This window comes from Neolamprologus multifasciatus, chromosome 20, assembly GCF_963576455.1.
Source record: "Neolamprologus multifasciatus chromosome 20, fNeoMul1.2, whole genome shotgun sequence".
Lineage (NCBI taxonomy): Eukaryota > Metazoa > Chordata > Actinopteri > Cichliformes > Cichlidae > Neolamprologus > Neolamprologus multifasciatus.
In genome coordinates, this window is record NC_140458.1 from 32,716,514 (window position 1) to 32,734,807 (window position 18,294).

Consider the following 18,294-nt stretch of genomic DNA (forward strand, 5'->3'; position numbering starts at 1 on the left):
AAGACCAGTGTAGCAGAGAAACAGCAGAACATTTTATTCAAATATATAAACACGAGCCAACTGTTAAAGACACATATGACACAAGATATTGGCTGCATAAATAAGAAAATGTGCAAATGATGAAAACTAATGACAGATATTATGTGTGGACACTTTTCTCTTAATCTGATTTAAAGATGCCAAATACAATTAAAACAAAAACAAAAAAACTGCACAAATGGCAGATTAAGGATTCTGAACATTAAGTGAAAAAATACACCCAATAATTCTTTTTAAAAGAGTTTCGAGGAGAACAGGTCGTTCCAGGGGGCTCATGCCCTGGCTTTTCTTTCAAGGCACCGTCTGACGAAAGCCCTCTCGTCCCACTGGTTGGGGGAGAGCATGTGGGGGCCGTTATGGATGCAAAGGATGGTCATCTCCTCGGCATACGTAAGATTCTGCAGCAGCTGTAGGAAAACACAGCAGGAAGACATTAAGAGCACAGGGCTGTTGTGCATTCGTATAAAACAAAAAAAACATTTCAAGATTAAATAAAATAAAAAACCTTTTAGCCAACAATTCACTGTTTACATGAAGATCTGTTGGAGAGCAGCACTATTATTAGTTTTTTCAGTCCAACATCCATATTTATTTCAGGATCCCAAACTTTGAGGGAGATACGCGATATGGACAAAAACACTGCTTAGTCGGGAAGCTCCCGGTTCACAGTTTTCATGCTGATGTTAATGTCAGAGGAGGTTTGGAGCTCTGTGGTTATTGAGTCAGCAGAGTGTTGGTGACTGTGAGCATTATGGGCAAATCTGCTATGTACCTGCAAGTGGTCTGCCACTTCATGGCTGTGGTAGCTAACTTATTCCCTGATGAAGTAGCAAGTAAATACCCATTACAGTTAAAATTTGGTGGCATACTATTATCTGAATACACTGAGCTCTTTAGAACCCATTCTTTTACAAACATTTGTGTGGCTAAGTGCTTGATTTTCTATACCTGTGGCAATCTGACTCAAAGATGAAGTGATGCAGCCCAATACTTTAGTCCAAACAGTCTGACTATTTGGCATAAAGTGGCACATAAACAGCTCCTTGGTACCACTGGGACTTCCTGTCAGGCAGTCTGCATGAACATAGAACACTTACTTTAGGTGTTATGAAGAAGTACTGGGACGTTGTCTCTTTGCAGGCTGTGCGGACCACGATGTCAAAGACTCTTCTTTCATTTACAGGATCCATTCCCTGCATAAAGAAACAGGTGGGCTCAGACTCTTTAATAAAGGCAATTGATGACTACTGTTGTGTGAATGCCTGTCGGCGTGATCTGAGTTCTATTTATTAAAGTTGTTAAAATGTTAATTTCATGAAAGCAGCGGCACATAAGCTGAGGTCTTTTCAAATCTGTCTGTGTGAAGTGGTTTGCACATAAATAAATGTGTGCAGGAAAAAAAATTGCCTACAAATCATGACAGTAAAGAGAAACTCGTACCTGGGTTTCCCTAATAATTACACTACCTGCAGCTCGTGCACCTTTGTTACGGTTGCTCTGTTGAGACTGTGTGTAAGAACTACCTGATTGATCTCATCCACCACTCTGAAGGGACAGCGGTTGAGCTCCTGCAAGGCCATGAGGTAAAGCATGGTGGAGACGCTGCGCTCTCCTCCACTCTGATGGTAAGGCGTCAGCTCGTGGAGCTGGGTGGTGGCGTGAAACTTCACCCGGATGCGGATCCCGTACTTGTCGTACTCCTCCTGCAGTGGAAAGACCCAGTATTCTCTTTTTTTTGTTTCTAAAGACACTCATAAAAATCTTATCCATTCACAAAAAAGTGGATAAGATTTTTACGAGTGATATTTAATCATCAATAAATCTACTGAATTGATGCGAGTACGACCGCACGAGAGATAACTGACCTACCACTGATAAACTGGACAATTTAAGTTAAATTATTTTAAGTCTAGAGGACACTAATATATTCAGTTAAACTAAATTCATGCTGAATTATGAAGAAATATGATGTGAAAAATAATAAGGCAACCCTAAAGCAACTGTATCTATATTTTTAACCTTTCCAATTTAATGCATCCGTTAAAAATATAGATACAGTTTAATATTTCCCTCAGTTAAACAGCCTACCATATCTATTCAAAATTCAGTTTTCAATGAACTTGCGCTCAATCATAAGTGGTTAAAGGTGATGCAAAGGGAGACCTCAGCAGTGTGCTGTGACTCTGCAATTACCTCATTCTCTGAATGCAGATCGACTTCTCCTGCACACTGCATGGAGCGAAAGAAAGCACCGAACTTCTCGTTTATCTGTTCAACCAGATGTTTCAGAGGATTAAGCCAGCGTTCCTTAGCCTGTGACACAGAAGAAAAAAAGTCCAAATATACACATCATTACACCCCGAGAGCCATTCTGTCACACAACAAATGATAAGCTGGACAATTCCTGTGAAACCAGGTAATCACTCGCCTCAGATATGTTCTGTCGGTAGGCGTTCAGCGCGTTGCTCTTTTCTTCCAGCTCTTTCTCCATTTGTTTAATCTCCTGCTCTCTCCTGTTGTACTCATCGACAACCTTTCAAGTCAAGAGAGGTTCAATATTTGTATATATTTATATTTCATATTTCAAATAAGAACATAAATGGAATAAACTGTTAAGTAAAAATAAAACGAACTGTCTGAACAAAAGGGCATTTTTAAGGTCTAATGCAGGGGTGTAAAACATAAGGCCCGGGGGTCAGTATCAGCCCAGCAAAGATTCCAATCCGGCCCACTGGACAGTTACAAAAACAAACAAGCTTACAATTTAAATCATGCTGATATTTGTTTCATTTACTACAGCAGCATTTCCTTATTATGTAGAAAAATAAGAAATACTGTTGCTTCTTTTTCTTTTCTAAAAGTCTAGTGAAAGTTCTTTCTCCTGAAAGAAAGAGGCACTTATTTGACATCCCTGTTCTAATGCATGCTTATTAACATTTCCAAACTGCTTTCTTACTTAAGTTACGACCACGCTGAAGACAGAAGTCCCGCAGCATAAATGAAAACCTGATTTCTATGCGTCCTTACATTTTCACTGAGGCCAGTGAAGCACTCGGCTCTGGAGCGCTCCTCATTCAGCATGGCATCGACCTCATCCAGCGTGTCAGGGAGCTTGCTGAAAGCCTGATTTAACAAAAAAAAAAGAGCTGTGGACTGATTTGAATTTTAGGCTCCGAGGAGCTTCACTGCAGAGACTAGAATATATTATAAGGGTAATATTTTACACAGTCTCTTTCACATATTCACCAATAAAACTGTGAAGAACACTCACATTACGCAGGTCTTCGGGTAACGACTGATCAGGCTGCATCTTACACATCGCCTTTGCTCTCTTCAACAGCCCTTTGCATTGGTCTGTCAGCTGCACCTTTCTCTGCTCCAGACGGCTGCATTTTTGCTTAAAAAAACCAAACGCGACAAGTAAGCATAAATCTGCGATGCAAAACCTCCCGATCCTCAGACGAGCAAGCTCCCCATCTAAATACTTACATCGGTGGTCCTCAGCTCAGAGGCACCTTCTCTGCAGTCATTCTCCAGTTTGTTCTTCTCTGCTGTCAGCCCCACCGTCTCCAACGCCAGATGCACCTTCTCCATCGTCAGCTTGGCTCTCAGCTGAAGGTCATGCAGACAAGTGAATAGAAAAAAATGCAATTGTGAAATTATTCAATCATAGATGTTTTCAATAATATCTGCTATAACGATGATATAAAAACAGAGAAGGGCTTAATGCCATTCTACCACAGCTAACACAAGCAATGCAGTCAGGTTCCCTTATTCATACCTTCATTTGGGCCATGAATGCAGTCACTACGGTCACTTTCTCAGCATTTACAGCTGCAATTTTCTTTTTAGTCTCCTCCTCAATCTTTGTCAGGTCAATAATATTCTGCTCCATCTGCTTCAGACTAAACACAGAGGAAGAGACAGATGAGTTTTTGAAATCTCATAACCAAGCTGATGCCTCTGTGCAGAGATCATTTAAGACATATGACAAAAGTCAGTGTTAAGCATTTTGTCCCTTTAAATGAAGCTTACCTGTCCTGTTTGGTACTAATTTTCTGCTCCAGTTGTCGTTTTTTCCCCTTTAGTTCAGAGAGACTCTTCTTCTCTGCCAACAGCTCATTGTCACGGCGGTCCAGTGCGACGGCTTCCTTCTGCAAGGCCTTCATCCGCTCGTCGATGTCTCGCAGCTTTGACTCACAGGACTGGTCGCGCAGGAGAATGAAGCACATGTTTAAAAAAAGTTTGCAGAAAACAAGTGAAGAGTAGGTCGCCTAAGTTTGAAAGTGTGCAGTTACACACAAAACTTTTTTTCATCAGTTTTGCATGAAGGGTTTTTGGTAATTTCCCCCTTAAAACAAACCCGGCTCATTGTCCAAATTGCCTAACACTCAAGCAATCAACCCCTCGATCGGACATGCCCCTCAGTGTTTCAGAGCACATTTATTAACAATTTTAAAACCTAATCTTATACACTTGGTGAATTTTGTTAATCCTTGAGTGGTTTAAAGTACGTTTTTCTGTTACATGACAAACTCAAAGCGCACATTTATTACTGCTCTACACGGACTTTAAGCAATATAATAAACTGAAATGTCTTGAGGTGCTGCTGTCGTTCCAGCTCTCTTCACACAACGGTTTCCTACCTTCATCTGCTGCTCTAGCTGTCGTTTCTCTTCAGCATCCACAGTGATGGTGAGGTACTGGGACGGGTGCACCGCAGAGTTGCTGGTGCTTATCTTGTTTGAGTAAAAGGACCTTTTGACAGTGTACCTCTCCTCTGTTGTGTACAGCACCTTGAGGTAGGGCTCCTCAATCACCTGAACAAGACAGATTGGGGTCAGTGTCAAAATCTTTCCACCACAAAAGCAAAAAATACAAGCAAAGTTAAAAGCGACGGACTCCCAGGAGATTTTGATGTTAAGGAGAACAATGTGGGGTTTTATTCGTTTACAAGCGTACCGTTTTAATCATGGATTTGGTTCGCTCGTTGCCCACTGGCACGTCATGCACCCTGTACTGGTGACAGAGGTAACTCATGACCTCATCGGGGGCGTCAAACATCTCTCGGAGGTAGGTGAAGAACCCGAAACGCCTGAAAGCCAGTAAGAAGAAGATGCAGGAAACAGATGCACGGATACATCAGGATAAAAAAAGAACAACAACAACAACAACAAAAACAACACTGTATTGATTTTTAAAAAACTGAACTAAATTTATTTTCTCTCACCTCAGGGACTCAATATTTCGGGATGGCGGTCGTTTAGAACATGACTCCTCCGGAGCACAGATGGAGTTCACCTTCAAGTTCATCTTGTCACGGACCTGAGGGTCACCACAGATCAAACACATCATTAGCTTCACTAACATTTCTAATCGGATGAAATATTTTCCTCCAAGCAGTCCGGTTGTTTTCCAAAAAAAATGAAAATTGCAAAAGTAATACCACTATACAAAAGTAATGACAAACACAGTTTTACCAATTATAGGCCTATTTCTCTACTGCCTCAATTCTCAAAAATTTTAGAAAAACTTTTTAATTCAAGATTAGAAAAATTCCTTGAAAAACATCAAATAATAAATGTTGGTCAGTATGGTTTCAGAACGCAAAGAACCACTTCAATGGCGATAATTGAGGCAGTAGAAGAAATTACTAATGCACTGGATAAAAATAAATATGCAGTTGGTATTTTTGTTGATCTCAAAAAGGCCTTCGACACAATCAATCACTCAATTTTATTGGATAAATTGGAAAGATATGGTATTCGAGGGAAAGCTGGTAACTGGTTAAAAAGTTACCTAACGGGTCGGGAACAATATGTTAGCATAGGGCATTACCATTCAGAGAAACTTGGTATTACATGTGGTGTTCCCCAAGGGTCAGTGTTGGGACCAAAACTTTTCAATATATACATAAATGATATTTTTGATGTTTCTCAAGTACTTAAACTCATACTGTTCGCAGATGACACCAACATATTTTTCAGTAGCGATGATTATACTGATCTTGTAATGACCGTAAACAGGGAGCTAAAATTAATAAAAAAAAATGGATGGATATAAATAAATTATTATTAAATATAAATAAAACTAAAGCAATGTTTTTCAGTAATTTAAAATATAATATAGAATTACCAATTATCATTGAAGGTGTACCAATTGATAATGTGAGTGAAAACAAATTTTTGGGAGTCGTAATTGATAACAAAATTTCATGGAAACCCCACGTCAGACACATAAAAACCAAAATTTCCAGAAGCCTCGCAGTTTTGAACAAAGTGAAACCATACCTTGATAAAGATGCACTTCGTACTCTGTACTGTACCCTGGTTCTTCCATATTTTACATATTGTGTGGAAGTGTGGGGAAACACATATAAAAATAAAACTAATCCATTAGTCACAGTACAGAAACGAGCACTGCGTATTATTCACAAGGCTGGTTATCTAGATCATACTCACAAACTCTTTCTTCAGGCAAAGTTACTTAAATTCCAGGATCTGGTTAATTACAATACATCCATAATCTTATACAAAGCCTTTAATAAACTTCTACCTGCAAATTTACAAACTATATTTGAAATTCGAGAAAGGGTTTATAATGTGAGAGGCTTCGGAGAATTCAAATTACCCAGAACTCGAACAACCCGTAAACCCGTTTTGTGTGTCTGTATGTGGTGTGAAAATCTGGAACAGTCTGAGTTTACAACTGAAACAATGCAAAAATATTCACAGATTTAAATTCCTCTACAAACAGTTGGTCTGGTCACAGTATACTCAATGATGGTTATAGTGTGCTCTGTAATGTTCGTTCTCTTACCATTGCTGGTATGGATTCAAAAAGAAAAAAAAGAAAAAGTGTGTGCATATGTATGTACATATATGTACATGTGTGTGTAGATATATATGTATGTATGTATATGTATGTGTGTTTGTCACTATGTAATTATTATTGCCTGTTACCTGTGGTAACGCAATTTATAATTATTATATATTCTGTATTCTGTTATGAAGGTTCTATTTGTTGTTGCGAGCTGCCGTTGAGATGCTTGCATGTGCCCGGGGCTGTTGATGGTTTGTTTGGTTGCAACGATGGGCGTAGCTGTGGGAAGCTTATTGTTTTTTGTTGATGAGTGAGTATAGGGGTGGGATTTAATAAGTTTTCTTCGTCCCACTCCTTTTCAGGTAATTTTTGTTTTTAGTTTTGTGCACTTTATGTTCAATATATGTATTTTTGTTGTGCCTGAAATGAACAAATAAATGAAATGAAAATGAATGAAGCAGGCGACAGCCTGCAGCATTCTGACCTCGATCATAAACTTCTCCATGTCGTCTTTCCTCTGGAAAACGAACGCACGGAGGTCGTGGAATGAGATGTGGTTCTCCACATACTTAGCAAAGCGGTGATCCTTCACATTGATCTGTAAAATAGAGAGCGAGTTAACAAAAGTAAACCAATCCAAACACTTAACAAGGAAGTCTTCGTTTATCCTGTGAGATGCAATGTGTTTGGTGTTTGGTAGGGTGGTTCGGTATCATATCATCTGATATAATGCCAGTTAGGAATTTTTAAGCGATGGAAAAGTGTCTCATCACACCTCGTGCTACTCTGATGGTGATTCAGCAGCTAAAAAAGGAGCTACTACAACAAACTCCAGCAGAGCACAACACTAAGAAAACTGTTCCCGCTGAAGGTGGAAAGAAACTTGTTTCACCACTTCAGTCAAACAACAGAGGATCACTAAGACATTTGTGAAGTTACACCTGAATTAAACTTCTGTGTCAGAGCTACATTATAACTTATGCCATAACCAGAATCCCATTTTAGCCCTAATCACTGAACTGGGAGTTCTGGCAACACTGAATAAGGTGTGTTCATTCTTCCTCTTTTGCACTAAATACTGCCCGAGCCAATTTAAAGTAGTACCTTGTATACGATATTCAAATGATAAACACACACACTAGTGTTAGGCAACATGCTTACCCTCCCATCAAGGCCCAGCTAAACCAGTTCACGTGTTTTGGCGCTGCCAACAATTGAAAAGTACTTGGAAGAACATTTTCGAGGCCCTGCCATTGTTGCAGAATCACTGCAGTACCTCTCCATCTTCAGAATAACTCAGAGAGTACTTAGAAAAATACTTTCTATGCTGCAGTTAGGAAAAGTGAGGTAGAACAGAGTGGACTCTCTGTGAAACTTTTGAGTGACTTAGTCGTCATTGAATATGTTAAAAACAGCCATAAAATGCATCCATTGTTTGTATTGTGGTGCATTTAAACTGATTGTGAGTAAAGGAGAAGCCCACCCCATTCATCTGTGCTATGTTCGTCTTATGAATATCCACCCTAGTGGGTTTTTCTGTTCTTTGTCTCTCGTAGCTGTAATCTCAGGGGCTGGGTGTGGGGAACGTTTTTATTGTTTTTGTCTCTTATCAGAAAACTAAAAATAACGTTTAAGAATTTTCATGAAAAGCACCACATAGGCTACTTTCGTGCTTGGGTGTCACTGTAGATAATGCTGTGTCACTACTATTGCACAATAATGCTGCTGGCACCCTGTGGCAATGGAGTCATGATCTGACGGAGCTAGTCTGCCAGCAACCACAGCAGCTTGTTGGAAAAAAAGAAAGGAAAATATATTTCATTTTGTTTATACTAATATATTCAGCTGAGTGCAAACTGCAATCACTGACAAACATTATTCAGTTTTATTATAACATCCGTGAAATATCATGATGTAATTTTGAGGCTATATCACCCACCCTTCTTGAACCATTTATAAGCAGTATATGATCATTTAATAAGTGGCTTTTCTCAACTGGAAAACAGAAACATGGCTGAAATTCATCGTTAAACGTGGAGAAAGAATCATGGGATTTAAATGCTTTCAGATACGAGTTGTTTGTTAAATCAGAACCTGATCTCATGACTTTGTCTGGGTTTTTTTTTTCACTTCTATAATTTAGGGCTGTTGACCGAGAAAAAAAGTTGTTGACCAAAAAGACCAAGGAGCTGGTGGACTTCAGAAGGAGTCAGCACTAAGACTACAAGCCCATTATCATCAATGGAGCTCCAGTGGAGAAGGTGCAGTCCTTCAAGTATCTTGGTGTCCACATCTCCTCAGACCTGACATGGTCTGCCCACATTCAGGTCCAGACCAAAAAGGCTAGGCAGCGCCTGTATCACCTACGACAACTGAGGAAGTTCAGGGTCTCTCCAAAGATCCTCAGGATTTTCTATACAGGTGCTGTGGAGAGCATCCTCACACAGAACATGACATCGTGGTTTGGGAACAGCTGTGTGAAGGACCAAAAAGCTCTCCAGAGAGTGATCCGTACAGCAGAATGCTGCTGCAGGATTGCTCTCCCCCCGCTTCAGGACACCTATACCAGGAGATGCCGTACTAGAGCAGTGCAGATACTGAAGGACCCGTCCCATCCTGGCAACAAACTGTTCCAACTTCTGCAATCTGGTAGAAGGTTCCGCATCATCCGGGCAAGGACAGAGAGACTCAAGTGGAGCTTCTATCCCCAAGCCATCCGGGCCCTAAACACACACACCCGCCCTCTCACATCATCTATAATTGACTGAGACAGGACTCTCTTCCAGTCACACTAAACCCAGGCACAATGTACATTCCAAATTCCTTTAATTTTAAATATGTTTATATTGTCTATTCTGTAAAATAGTCAGATGTCTATTCATATTAATGTACAGAATTCACCTGCTTACTGCTACTACTGCACATTCACCCAATGTATATACTATATATATATATAATGTTCTTACTCTACCCCCCCATTTTTGCACAAGGAGCTAGTCTGCTACATTTCACTGTGTGTTATACTTGTATAACTATGCATGTGACAAATAAAGAACCTTGAACCTTGAAAACACATTCCCACACTTCCATCTAAACTATGCATGAAACATCTGCAGAGCTTCTAAATGCTACAGAGAGCGGTTTACGTGCAGCACGTCCTGTCACAGTTCAGTGAAACTCACCACCAGCATCATGGGCTCGTGGACGTTTCCACGAAAGAGTTGCTTGTTCTGTCTGAGCCACTGGAGGGCAGCGTGTGTGTCCCTGTGACGTCCTCGCAGCTTCTCCTCTTTGGCATTCATCATGTTGTTCATGTCGTTGAGCTTCTTCTCCAACACTGATAAAGAAAATAGAATCGATTCTAGATGTAAATCTGTTGTACATAATGTGCTTTTGTCAGCGAAATGTGCGCCAAAAAAAAGAAAAAGAAAAAAAAAGACATCTTTGTTTATGCAAATTGTTTTGGGAAGCTCACTTCTAGATTCAGCACAAAGGTTGTCCTTCTCCCTGCGCAGGTCGCCCTTCTCCCCTTCGATCTTGGCTCTCTCCTCCTGAATGCGCCTCAGATCAGCGTTGACGGCGTTGATGCGCGGGGTTACATCCGGCTGGTCGCCAACTTTGGCGAGCTCCGCCTTCAGGTCTTCGATGGTTCTTCTGGTGTTGCTGATTCGCTTCTGGTGGTCTTCCTCCTCCATCTGCTTAAGTCTGAATTTTTGTTTAATATCGTCGATCTGCAGAGAGCAGTCGCGTATTAACAAAAGTCTGCTTTATGTCAATTAAGTACAAAGATAAAAAGCACAACGTATTATTAATTTAGTCTGTACCAAATGTAAAACCAGGAGTGTTAAAAAAAAAAAACACACAGCCGCACCTCTTTGTTTTTTCGATCCAGCTGATCTTGTTTCTGTTTGCACTTCAGCGAGGCTTCTTTGATGGCAGCAGTCTGAAAAACAACAACCTCGTCTTCACCACCATCATTACAGGACTTGTGAACTGAAATTGCAATATGAACTTATTTTACAGTCTCTAATTCAGAGTTCCTCTACTACAAAACCATCATCATTTATTTATATAGCACTTTAAAAACACACCTGGTAGACCAAAGTGCTGTACAATACAAATATGCATATAGTAATAAGATAGCAGAAACCAGACATAGCAATAAAATTAATTTAAAAAAGAGTCAGTTACCCACAGAGTTAAAAGCCAGGGAATAAAAACAGGTTTTTAATAAAGACTTAAAAACTGGCACTGATGTAGCCTGTCTAATATGGAGAGGAAGGTTATTCCAAAGCAATTTATTTTATTTTCGGTTGCTACAGACGGGACAGACATGACTGGGGGATAGGACAGGGAGAAAGAATGAAAGAAAGAGAGAGAGAGAAAGAAAACCAGAGGGGAGAAGAGACGGTGAGAAAGGGGGGAGGAAAGAAAGAAAAACAAACAAAACACCTGGATCACCTGTATGGAGAAAAAAAAACAGAAGAGAAAGCAAACAAAAAAAGAGCAACATAATAAAACAGCACCATCACAATAAACTAGCTAGCAGTAGATAACAGTAGATACTAAATATTAAACGCTATTGTGCAGCACGCAAGATAGACAGCGCACAATGTGCTTTGAGGCAGCAGCCAAGAAAGGTGTAGTCCGCGTCTGTGAACACCTGTGTGTACACCTGTGTGGATCAGCACGCTTGTATTCCAAAGGTTTCTCCATGTAACGATCTGCTAGGGAGTGTGGGGAGCCATAGCCCCGCCCCCCAGGGCATGAAGCAGGTATGGAGGAGATTCAGGCCCCAGACATCCAGAGGCCCCAGAGTACGAGGACCCGAGGAGGACCACCAAAAAGGGGGGGAACCGTGCCACCCTCCTGGGAAGAGCCAAGTAGAGCTCCAAACGAGAGGTCACCCAGCAGCTACGGTTTCCTCTAAGTTTCAGCCGTGACTTTGGGACCGAAAGCAGCAACAGCTCAGCTGACCGAAGGGAACGAGTGGGGACGTGGGGCTTCAACAAGTCAGACAAATAAACAGGTGCCAGACCATTTAGAGATTTAAAAACCAATAAAAGGATTTTAAAACGGATTCTAAATTCAATTGAATAAATTTAGAAAAAAAATAACGTATCCCTGCATCTGCTTGTGGAACTGGACCTGTTACAGAGCAGCAGCCTTTGATTTGTCACCTTAGCCTTTATCTGTGCCTCCGTTGGCTTCAGCTGCTCGTCAATCTGTTGGATCTTCTTCACCATGGGCGCCTGGGTCTGCTTCAGGCTGGAAAGCTGCTTTTTGGCCTCGTCGCGCTCCTTCTTCACACCCTCGAGTTCCTTACGGGTGGTCTCGTACTCCTAATATCACAAGGAAACAGAAACAGCTTACACAGTTAATTCAGGTTCTCTCTCCACATGTGCGCTGTGCTCATTTCTCTTCACTCACCACCCACGGTTTCTTCTTCTCGAGCAACTCGATTACATCCAGATGCCTCTTTTTTTCGTAGTAACGGTTTACATCGTGTTTATTCCTTTCATTGCGCTGCTTGGCTTTCTCCAGGAAGCTTGCTTTCTCCTTCACAACGTTCTACGGAGAAGCAAAGAGCCATGTTGCCGTTACATGTCTTTAAGAGGAGGACAACTTAAAAAACGAACACGAATGAATTTTGTTGCAGTTTTTTCTTCTTATTTCTACCACATCAAACTTTGCCTGTTGGATCGCTGGCTTTGAGCTTACCTCCAGTTCTCGTTCTTTATTGCGGAAGTTTTTGAGCTCACAGTGGTATTCATACATCTCTGGTGGGCCCACTGACTTCTCAGTTGCTTCCAGCAACTCTATTTTGGACATCTTGGCAAACTCGCCCACTTTTTCCTGCGTGGGGAAAAAAAGCCACTAAAACAGTGATGAAACTGTATATTTTTGCATCTGTGCAGCTTTATGTTGCGGAGGCATAAACATACCTGAGGTAGAAACTGACAGAGGTTGCTGACTTGGATGCGCAGAGCTTTGACTTCCTCTTCCACCGCCTTCTGGCTGCACTGCCGATCATTCAACATCCACAGAGACTGATTGTTCTCCGCATGTATCTCTCTAAAAATCACCACATTACCACCTCTTTTGTACCTTCAAAAACAAAAACAAAGGCTAGCGTTTAGAGTCATATCACTATGCTGAACATGATAACGCAGGTGATGTAACAACTTCTGGAGAATTTTCATTTCATTTTTGAAAAGATGAGGGTTCAGAATTCAAACTTCTTCTCTGAAAAGATTCATGAAGAATTTCTGAAAACACGTAACGCTAACGGAGCACTAGAGTAATGTAGCGTGTGGAATGTATTTCACATAACTTACAGTTCAATTTCAACATGGCCTTTTTTGCAACCACGCTTGACATAGAGCCCAACCTTTAAAAAACACAAAGCACCATTCAATAATCATCATCAACAAATGCAGTATCTGCTATGTGAGCTCAGTTCAAAGTATCATATTTTGACTGATAAAGGGGCAGGGAGATGAGAAACAACAGTACATGCGCTGCAAAAGAGCAATGAAAGATTTTCATAGAGGCGTGCTTATCACCACATACAGCTTGTTTTTCCAGTCTGCTAACATTATGTTTATTTGCTGGTCTTTTAAAAAGAAAACAAATCCAAAATAAGTTTGGAGTGCATCAATCAATGACTTGCATTGCTCTGTGGCTTACCTTATCACCTCTGCCAAGAACAGCTGTCTTGCCAGCCAGACACAGACAGATGGCACACACAATGCTGGACTTTCCAGTACCATTGGCCCCGACAATCATGTTCAGATTAGGTCCAGGATGCACCACAGAGTAGTCGTACGTCCTGCGAGTGCAAGGTAGACATTCAGGGGTTTCCTGCAGTGTTTTAGAGCAAAGATGCTCCATCTCGCCTAAAATAATTGCAATCTACACTAACAGTACAAATGAATGTAATAGCGTAAAAGTGCCAATACTGCTATCTTACACTTCAAATGGCTGTCTGTTAGTGAGACCTGAAGTTTACATACGGTACCTGTTCATCTGGTTATACTGCTTAAACATTTGTGACAGGCAGACTCACAGTGAAATACTTATTTACAACCACTCTTATCCCTGCACAGTTACTGCAATTTTGGAGGCTGGTTGACAATAATACAAATATGTATTACAGATAAACTAGTTAATAAACGTAGAATAGTCTGTATAACAATGAATGTTTACTTAGTCTGCCATAATTTTCATTAAAAAACCTTACAGGCAGGTATGGATGACAGTAAGATGAGAAGTTATACCAGTAACTGACTCTTGGTTCGTTTTCTGAGTGGAAAAGAAGCTCTGAACAGGTTATCAATATCTACTTATCATCTCTGAGTGTGAACATGGTTTAGAAACAGACTGAAAAAAGGGGATGCATGTAACCCGCTGTTAAGCTCCACTGCCTTTTTATACAGAATTTATAAGACTGAGGGTACAGGATTTTATTGATTGGCTGGATTTGGCACTTTGCTTTAAGCTAGAGCTGCCTGTGATTCTCATCCCTTTGAAGTAGAAAGCAATGGAAACAGACGTAATGATCACTGTATCATTCCTTGTTTGCACTGATCACCACCTGCACTCATGTATATATCTATCTACTTAGCACTTTTAATTCTTATTCTTATTTTCATGTCTATTTAAGCGTTATATGACAGTATGTTTGCACTAAGTACCGCAGCAATTTCCTAATGTTGTAAACCTGCTCAACATTTGGCAATAAAACCCTTTCTGATTCTGATAACGGGTTCTTCATGGCGAACCCCTTCTTTAATATTTCTATTTTAACACCCGCCTTGAATGTGACCCCTTAAATCGTACAATTAGATAGGAAAGCTCACTAAAATACCTCATTTGGACTTAACTGTAGCTGCTGGACCATAAGTCGGTCTGTAGCAGCTTCCACCAGTGGGTCTACGACCTGCTCGTGTTTACAGGGCTCAGGGTTTAACTTTTAATTGCAAACTGGTGGCAAAATGTTAGCATATATGCTATCTAGGTCATCTGGCTGTAGCTATCAGCAGGTAAATCGGGGTGTTCCGGTAGTTTCAGTTTACAGACGTTGACCGCTGACAACTGAGGAGCAGCAACTTACAGGAAGTTCTTCATGGTGATCCGAAGTATGGATCCCTCCACAAATCGACCCTCCCCCTCGAGTCCTTCCTCCTGACTGTCCGTGAAAATGCTCGATAAGCTTTTACTCGAAGTTTGTGAGCTGCTGTTAATGTGACTGAGCCTCTGCCGTTTGCTGGGTTCGGCCATGGTGACCCCAACAGGGAAGGGAACACACAAGACAACCGGGCACGTTCACGCACGCTGACAGACACCTCGCGCGCTTTGCCGAGTTACTGCTGAAAGCCGGTTGGACCAAAAAGATCACGTGTATACACAAAGGCGACCACAGCGCTAAAGCTATCGCGAGATATGATTTTTACCCATACAATAACAAACGTACAGCATGCACCTAAAATGTTTGATTTCCAAATGATAAAATACTATATTAGAAAATAAAAGGAGAGTAGAAAATACTCGAAAACACAATTTAACACGTGCAGGTGATGCATGTTGTGTTAGCGTTAATAAGAAAGATTTCTAATGAAGTTCGCAGTTCAGTTATGGGGAGTTTTAAATGTTGTTATACCCTATTATACCTATCTATGTGTCTATGTTGACCAGTTTCCCCTGAAATGCAAACTGATACTGGTCCAGGGAAGATTAGTATGATGGATTAGTGCGAAGAATGCGAGAGTTTAAAAAAGTGTTATGAAGGCTTTAGATTCGATTCATTAAGTCCTAAAATATAAATTATAGCCAAAGTGGAACATTCTGAAAATTCGAGAAGTGCCTAATGGGTTTTTTAAATTAACATCTCCACAGGTCAAAAACAGAAATGGGAGGTGATAACATTTCTGAGGATTTGGATCATCTCATCTCTTGACTGTGACTCAGTGTAGCTGATGAGCTGGCTGCAGGCCTGGAGAACCATGGACGTTGAAGAAAATTAAATTGTATTTTTTTAAACAAGGTCAGAAAGTTCAACTCTTTGGATAGAGTTTCATAATATTTGTAAATGTAAATATTTTAAAGCCAAACCCGTTTTATTTCTTTTTGGAAAAACAAAGCTTGCACAGTCAATCTTTGAAAATAAATACAACAGAAGTCAGCCCTTAAATTATCTTCATTACGTGATTGAATTAATCCCGTATAGCTCTGTTCCCACTTTCCCCCTTTCCCTTTGAATCGGTCGCTTTAAGGGAGGAAAAGTGCTTTTGACTAAAGAAGCAACTTTAGGACTAACACACCTGGGTGTTTTTGTCTTTACCAGGAAAACGAGCGTTTGGTAAGCCTAGCTTTCCTGGTATTTTCACAGTCCGAAGCCTGTCTGAGCTCGTTTTAACCGTTAGAATAAGCAGTATGTGACGAGCAGCCGTTTCTTTAGGTCGTGTTCCTCCACGATTCCTCCTGCTGTGGTTAGATCAGAATCGCTTCTGTACTCATTGACCACTGCGAAGCTTGAGATGAACTCAAACTCTCACAGAGCTAGTATATCTGATCAATTCATCACCTCTAACCACGGCACGGAGCGTGGAGGCCCTGAAAGTTTCTGCCGGCTGCACATCGCCACAAAGGCTCGCGGGCGCGTTTCCTATCATCTCCGGTCAGAGCAGAGCCACTTCAGACCGGATCAAATAAGATCAGTGTGTAGGTTTTTAAAATGAACACAGACACGACAAACTCACACATCATTCACGCACTCATTCAAACACACAACCACTCAGTCAAAAGCCATTCAAACTATGAAGAAGACGGATCTTACGCTTCCGGTTTAAAGCCAAAAGCCGCATGGGATTATGGGACATCGACTCCGACGATTATTTAGCGACATCACGTGGCCACCAGTAGTAACATAATATACATATGAAACCATCACCTAAATCCCCAAATATATTTCATTGAATCAATTCAAATGTAGGCAAAGCTTTTTAAGTGTTAACAGGTCTTCATCTTCTTCTGGGATCACCACAGCAGATCACCTGCGTCCCTCTTACCCTGCCCCTAACTCTATATTCATCGTCTTTTGTCTTCCATCCACTATCCCCCTCAGCACATGCCCAAACCATCTCTAAAACTGTTTCCAAAGCTCTCAGCCTGAGTTGTCCCACTGATGTTATTTATTTCTAATCATTTCCATCCTGGTCACTCTCAGTGAAAACATTAACATTATCAACTAGGCCTCCTGTCTTTTTTGTTAGTCCCATGATCTTCTCTCACTACCATCTTATAAACCTTCCCTTTCACTCACTCTGCTCTGCTTCTGTCAGAAATCCCCAACACTCGACCCTCCCTGCACTCTCTTCTTTGCCTCTCTGTTGCTTTGGATGGTTGATCCCACAAATTACTTCCTTTTACCATTATTTCCTTTTACCATCCATGATGGGATGGTAAAAGGAAGTAATGGTAAACGGAAGTAATGGTAAACGGAAGTAATGGTAAAGAGAGAGAGAGAGACAGAGAGAGAGAGAGAGAGAGAGAGAGAGTTATGTAAAATAAGTTTAAAATATATTTCATTTTGTTCTTGCATTTTCTTACTTCCTCCTGTTTTTGTTGGTCTTATATTATGTTATGTAATAGAATACTTTCTAACTGTTCCCTTTGGCAAATTCTGTGTGTCTTTATGAGCCAGCAGAATAAAGATTTATTTTAATATATATATTTTAATATATATATATATATATATATATATATATATATATATATATATATATATATATATATATATATATATATATATATATATATATATAACATAATGTAAAGTATGTAGACTAAACCCCACCAGATGACATTTCAGCTTGTATTTATATAACAAGAATTAATCTATTCTTGTTCTTGTTTAGTGTTTATGCCACAGATACATTTAACATAACTATAATGGACCTAACAATTATAAATAAATACAAAATAATTATTTTTGTAGGGTATTTGTAAGCTGAAAACCACAGAAATAGATACAGCATGTGGAAGTCTTTGTGTCCTCAGAACTGATTAAGAAAAGACTGTGTTGTGACTATACATACACTGATGCACACTTAAATACATGCAGTGTGATGTATGTGTGTATCGTCATAAGTCTAACCTGAATAAAGTGTTTAGTCAGTATTGTTTTTTAGTAAAACATTCAAACCTCCCTAACTGCTACAAAAAGGTGAATTTAAAGTACAAATACATCAGCGCATGATTGAAGATGTAAAGATGTGAGCACAGTGGCACAAACTTTCGCAGCTCCTGTGTGAGAGTGAAAACACAGTCATTCACAAACAACAAATAACAAGGAGGAAGAGGAGTCGACTGGTAATTGTACCGTGTTAGGTTGGTTTTAAGCTGCATTTGTGTCAGCGGCAATTACCTAAT

The 18,294-nt window shown here is 40.3% G+C and overlaps 1 protein-coding gene and 1 non-coding gene across 2 annotated transcripts; both read right to left on the minus strand.

Moving 5' to 3' along the window:
• Positions 1-10: 10 nt before the first annotated feature.
• On the minus strand, positions 11-15,387 carry smc5 (structural maintenance of chromosomes 5). The gene is made up of 24 exons (XM_085145463.1): positions 14,978-15,387; positions 13,552-13,693; positions 13,200-13,252; positions 12,807-12,969; positions 12,583-12,717; positions 12,292-12,432; positions 12,042-12,203; positions 10,733-10,804; positions 10,337-10,592; positions 10,044-10,198; positions 7,346-7,459; positions 5,270-5,364; positions 5,002-5,134; positions 4,686-4,859; positions 4,075-4,244; positions 3,821-3,944; positions 3,529-3,651; positions 3,311-3,436; positions 3,067-3,162; positions 2,468-2,572; positions 2,233-2,352; positions 1,563-1,742; positions 1,137-1,232; positions 11-446 (listed from the first exon to the last, which is right to left on the minus strand). Exons 1-24 carry the CDS (start codon positions 15,142-15,144, stop codon positions 312-314), a joined length of 3,237 nt encoding a protein of 1,078 aa, XP_085001589.1. The 5' UTR covers positions 15,145-15,387; the 3' UTR covers positions 11-311.
• A 966-nt stretch (positions 15,388-16,353) lies between these two features.
• On the minus strand, positions 16,354-16,688 carry LOC146495340 (small Cajal body-specific RNA 2). The gene has a single exon (XR_014871748.1).
• Between the last annotated feature and the right edge of the window lie 1,606 nt (positions 16,689-18,294).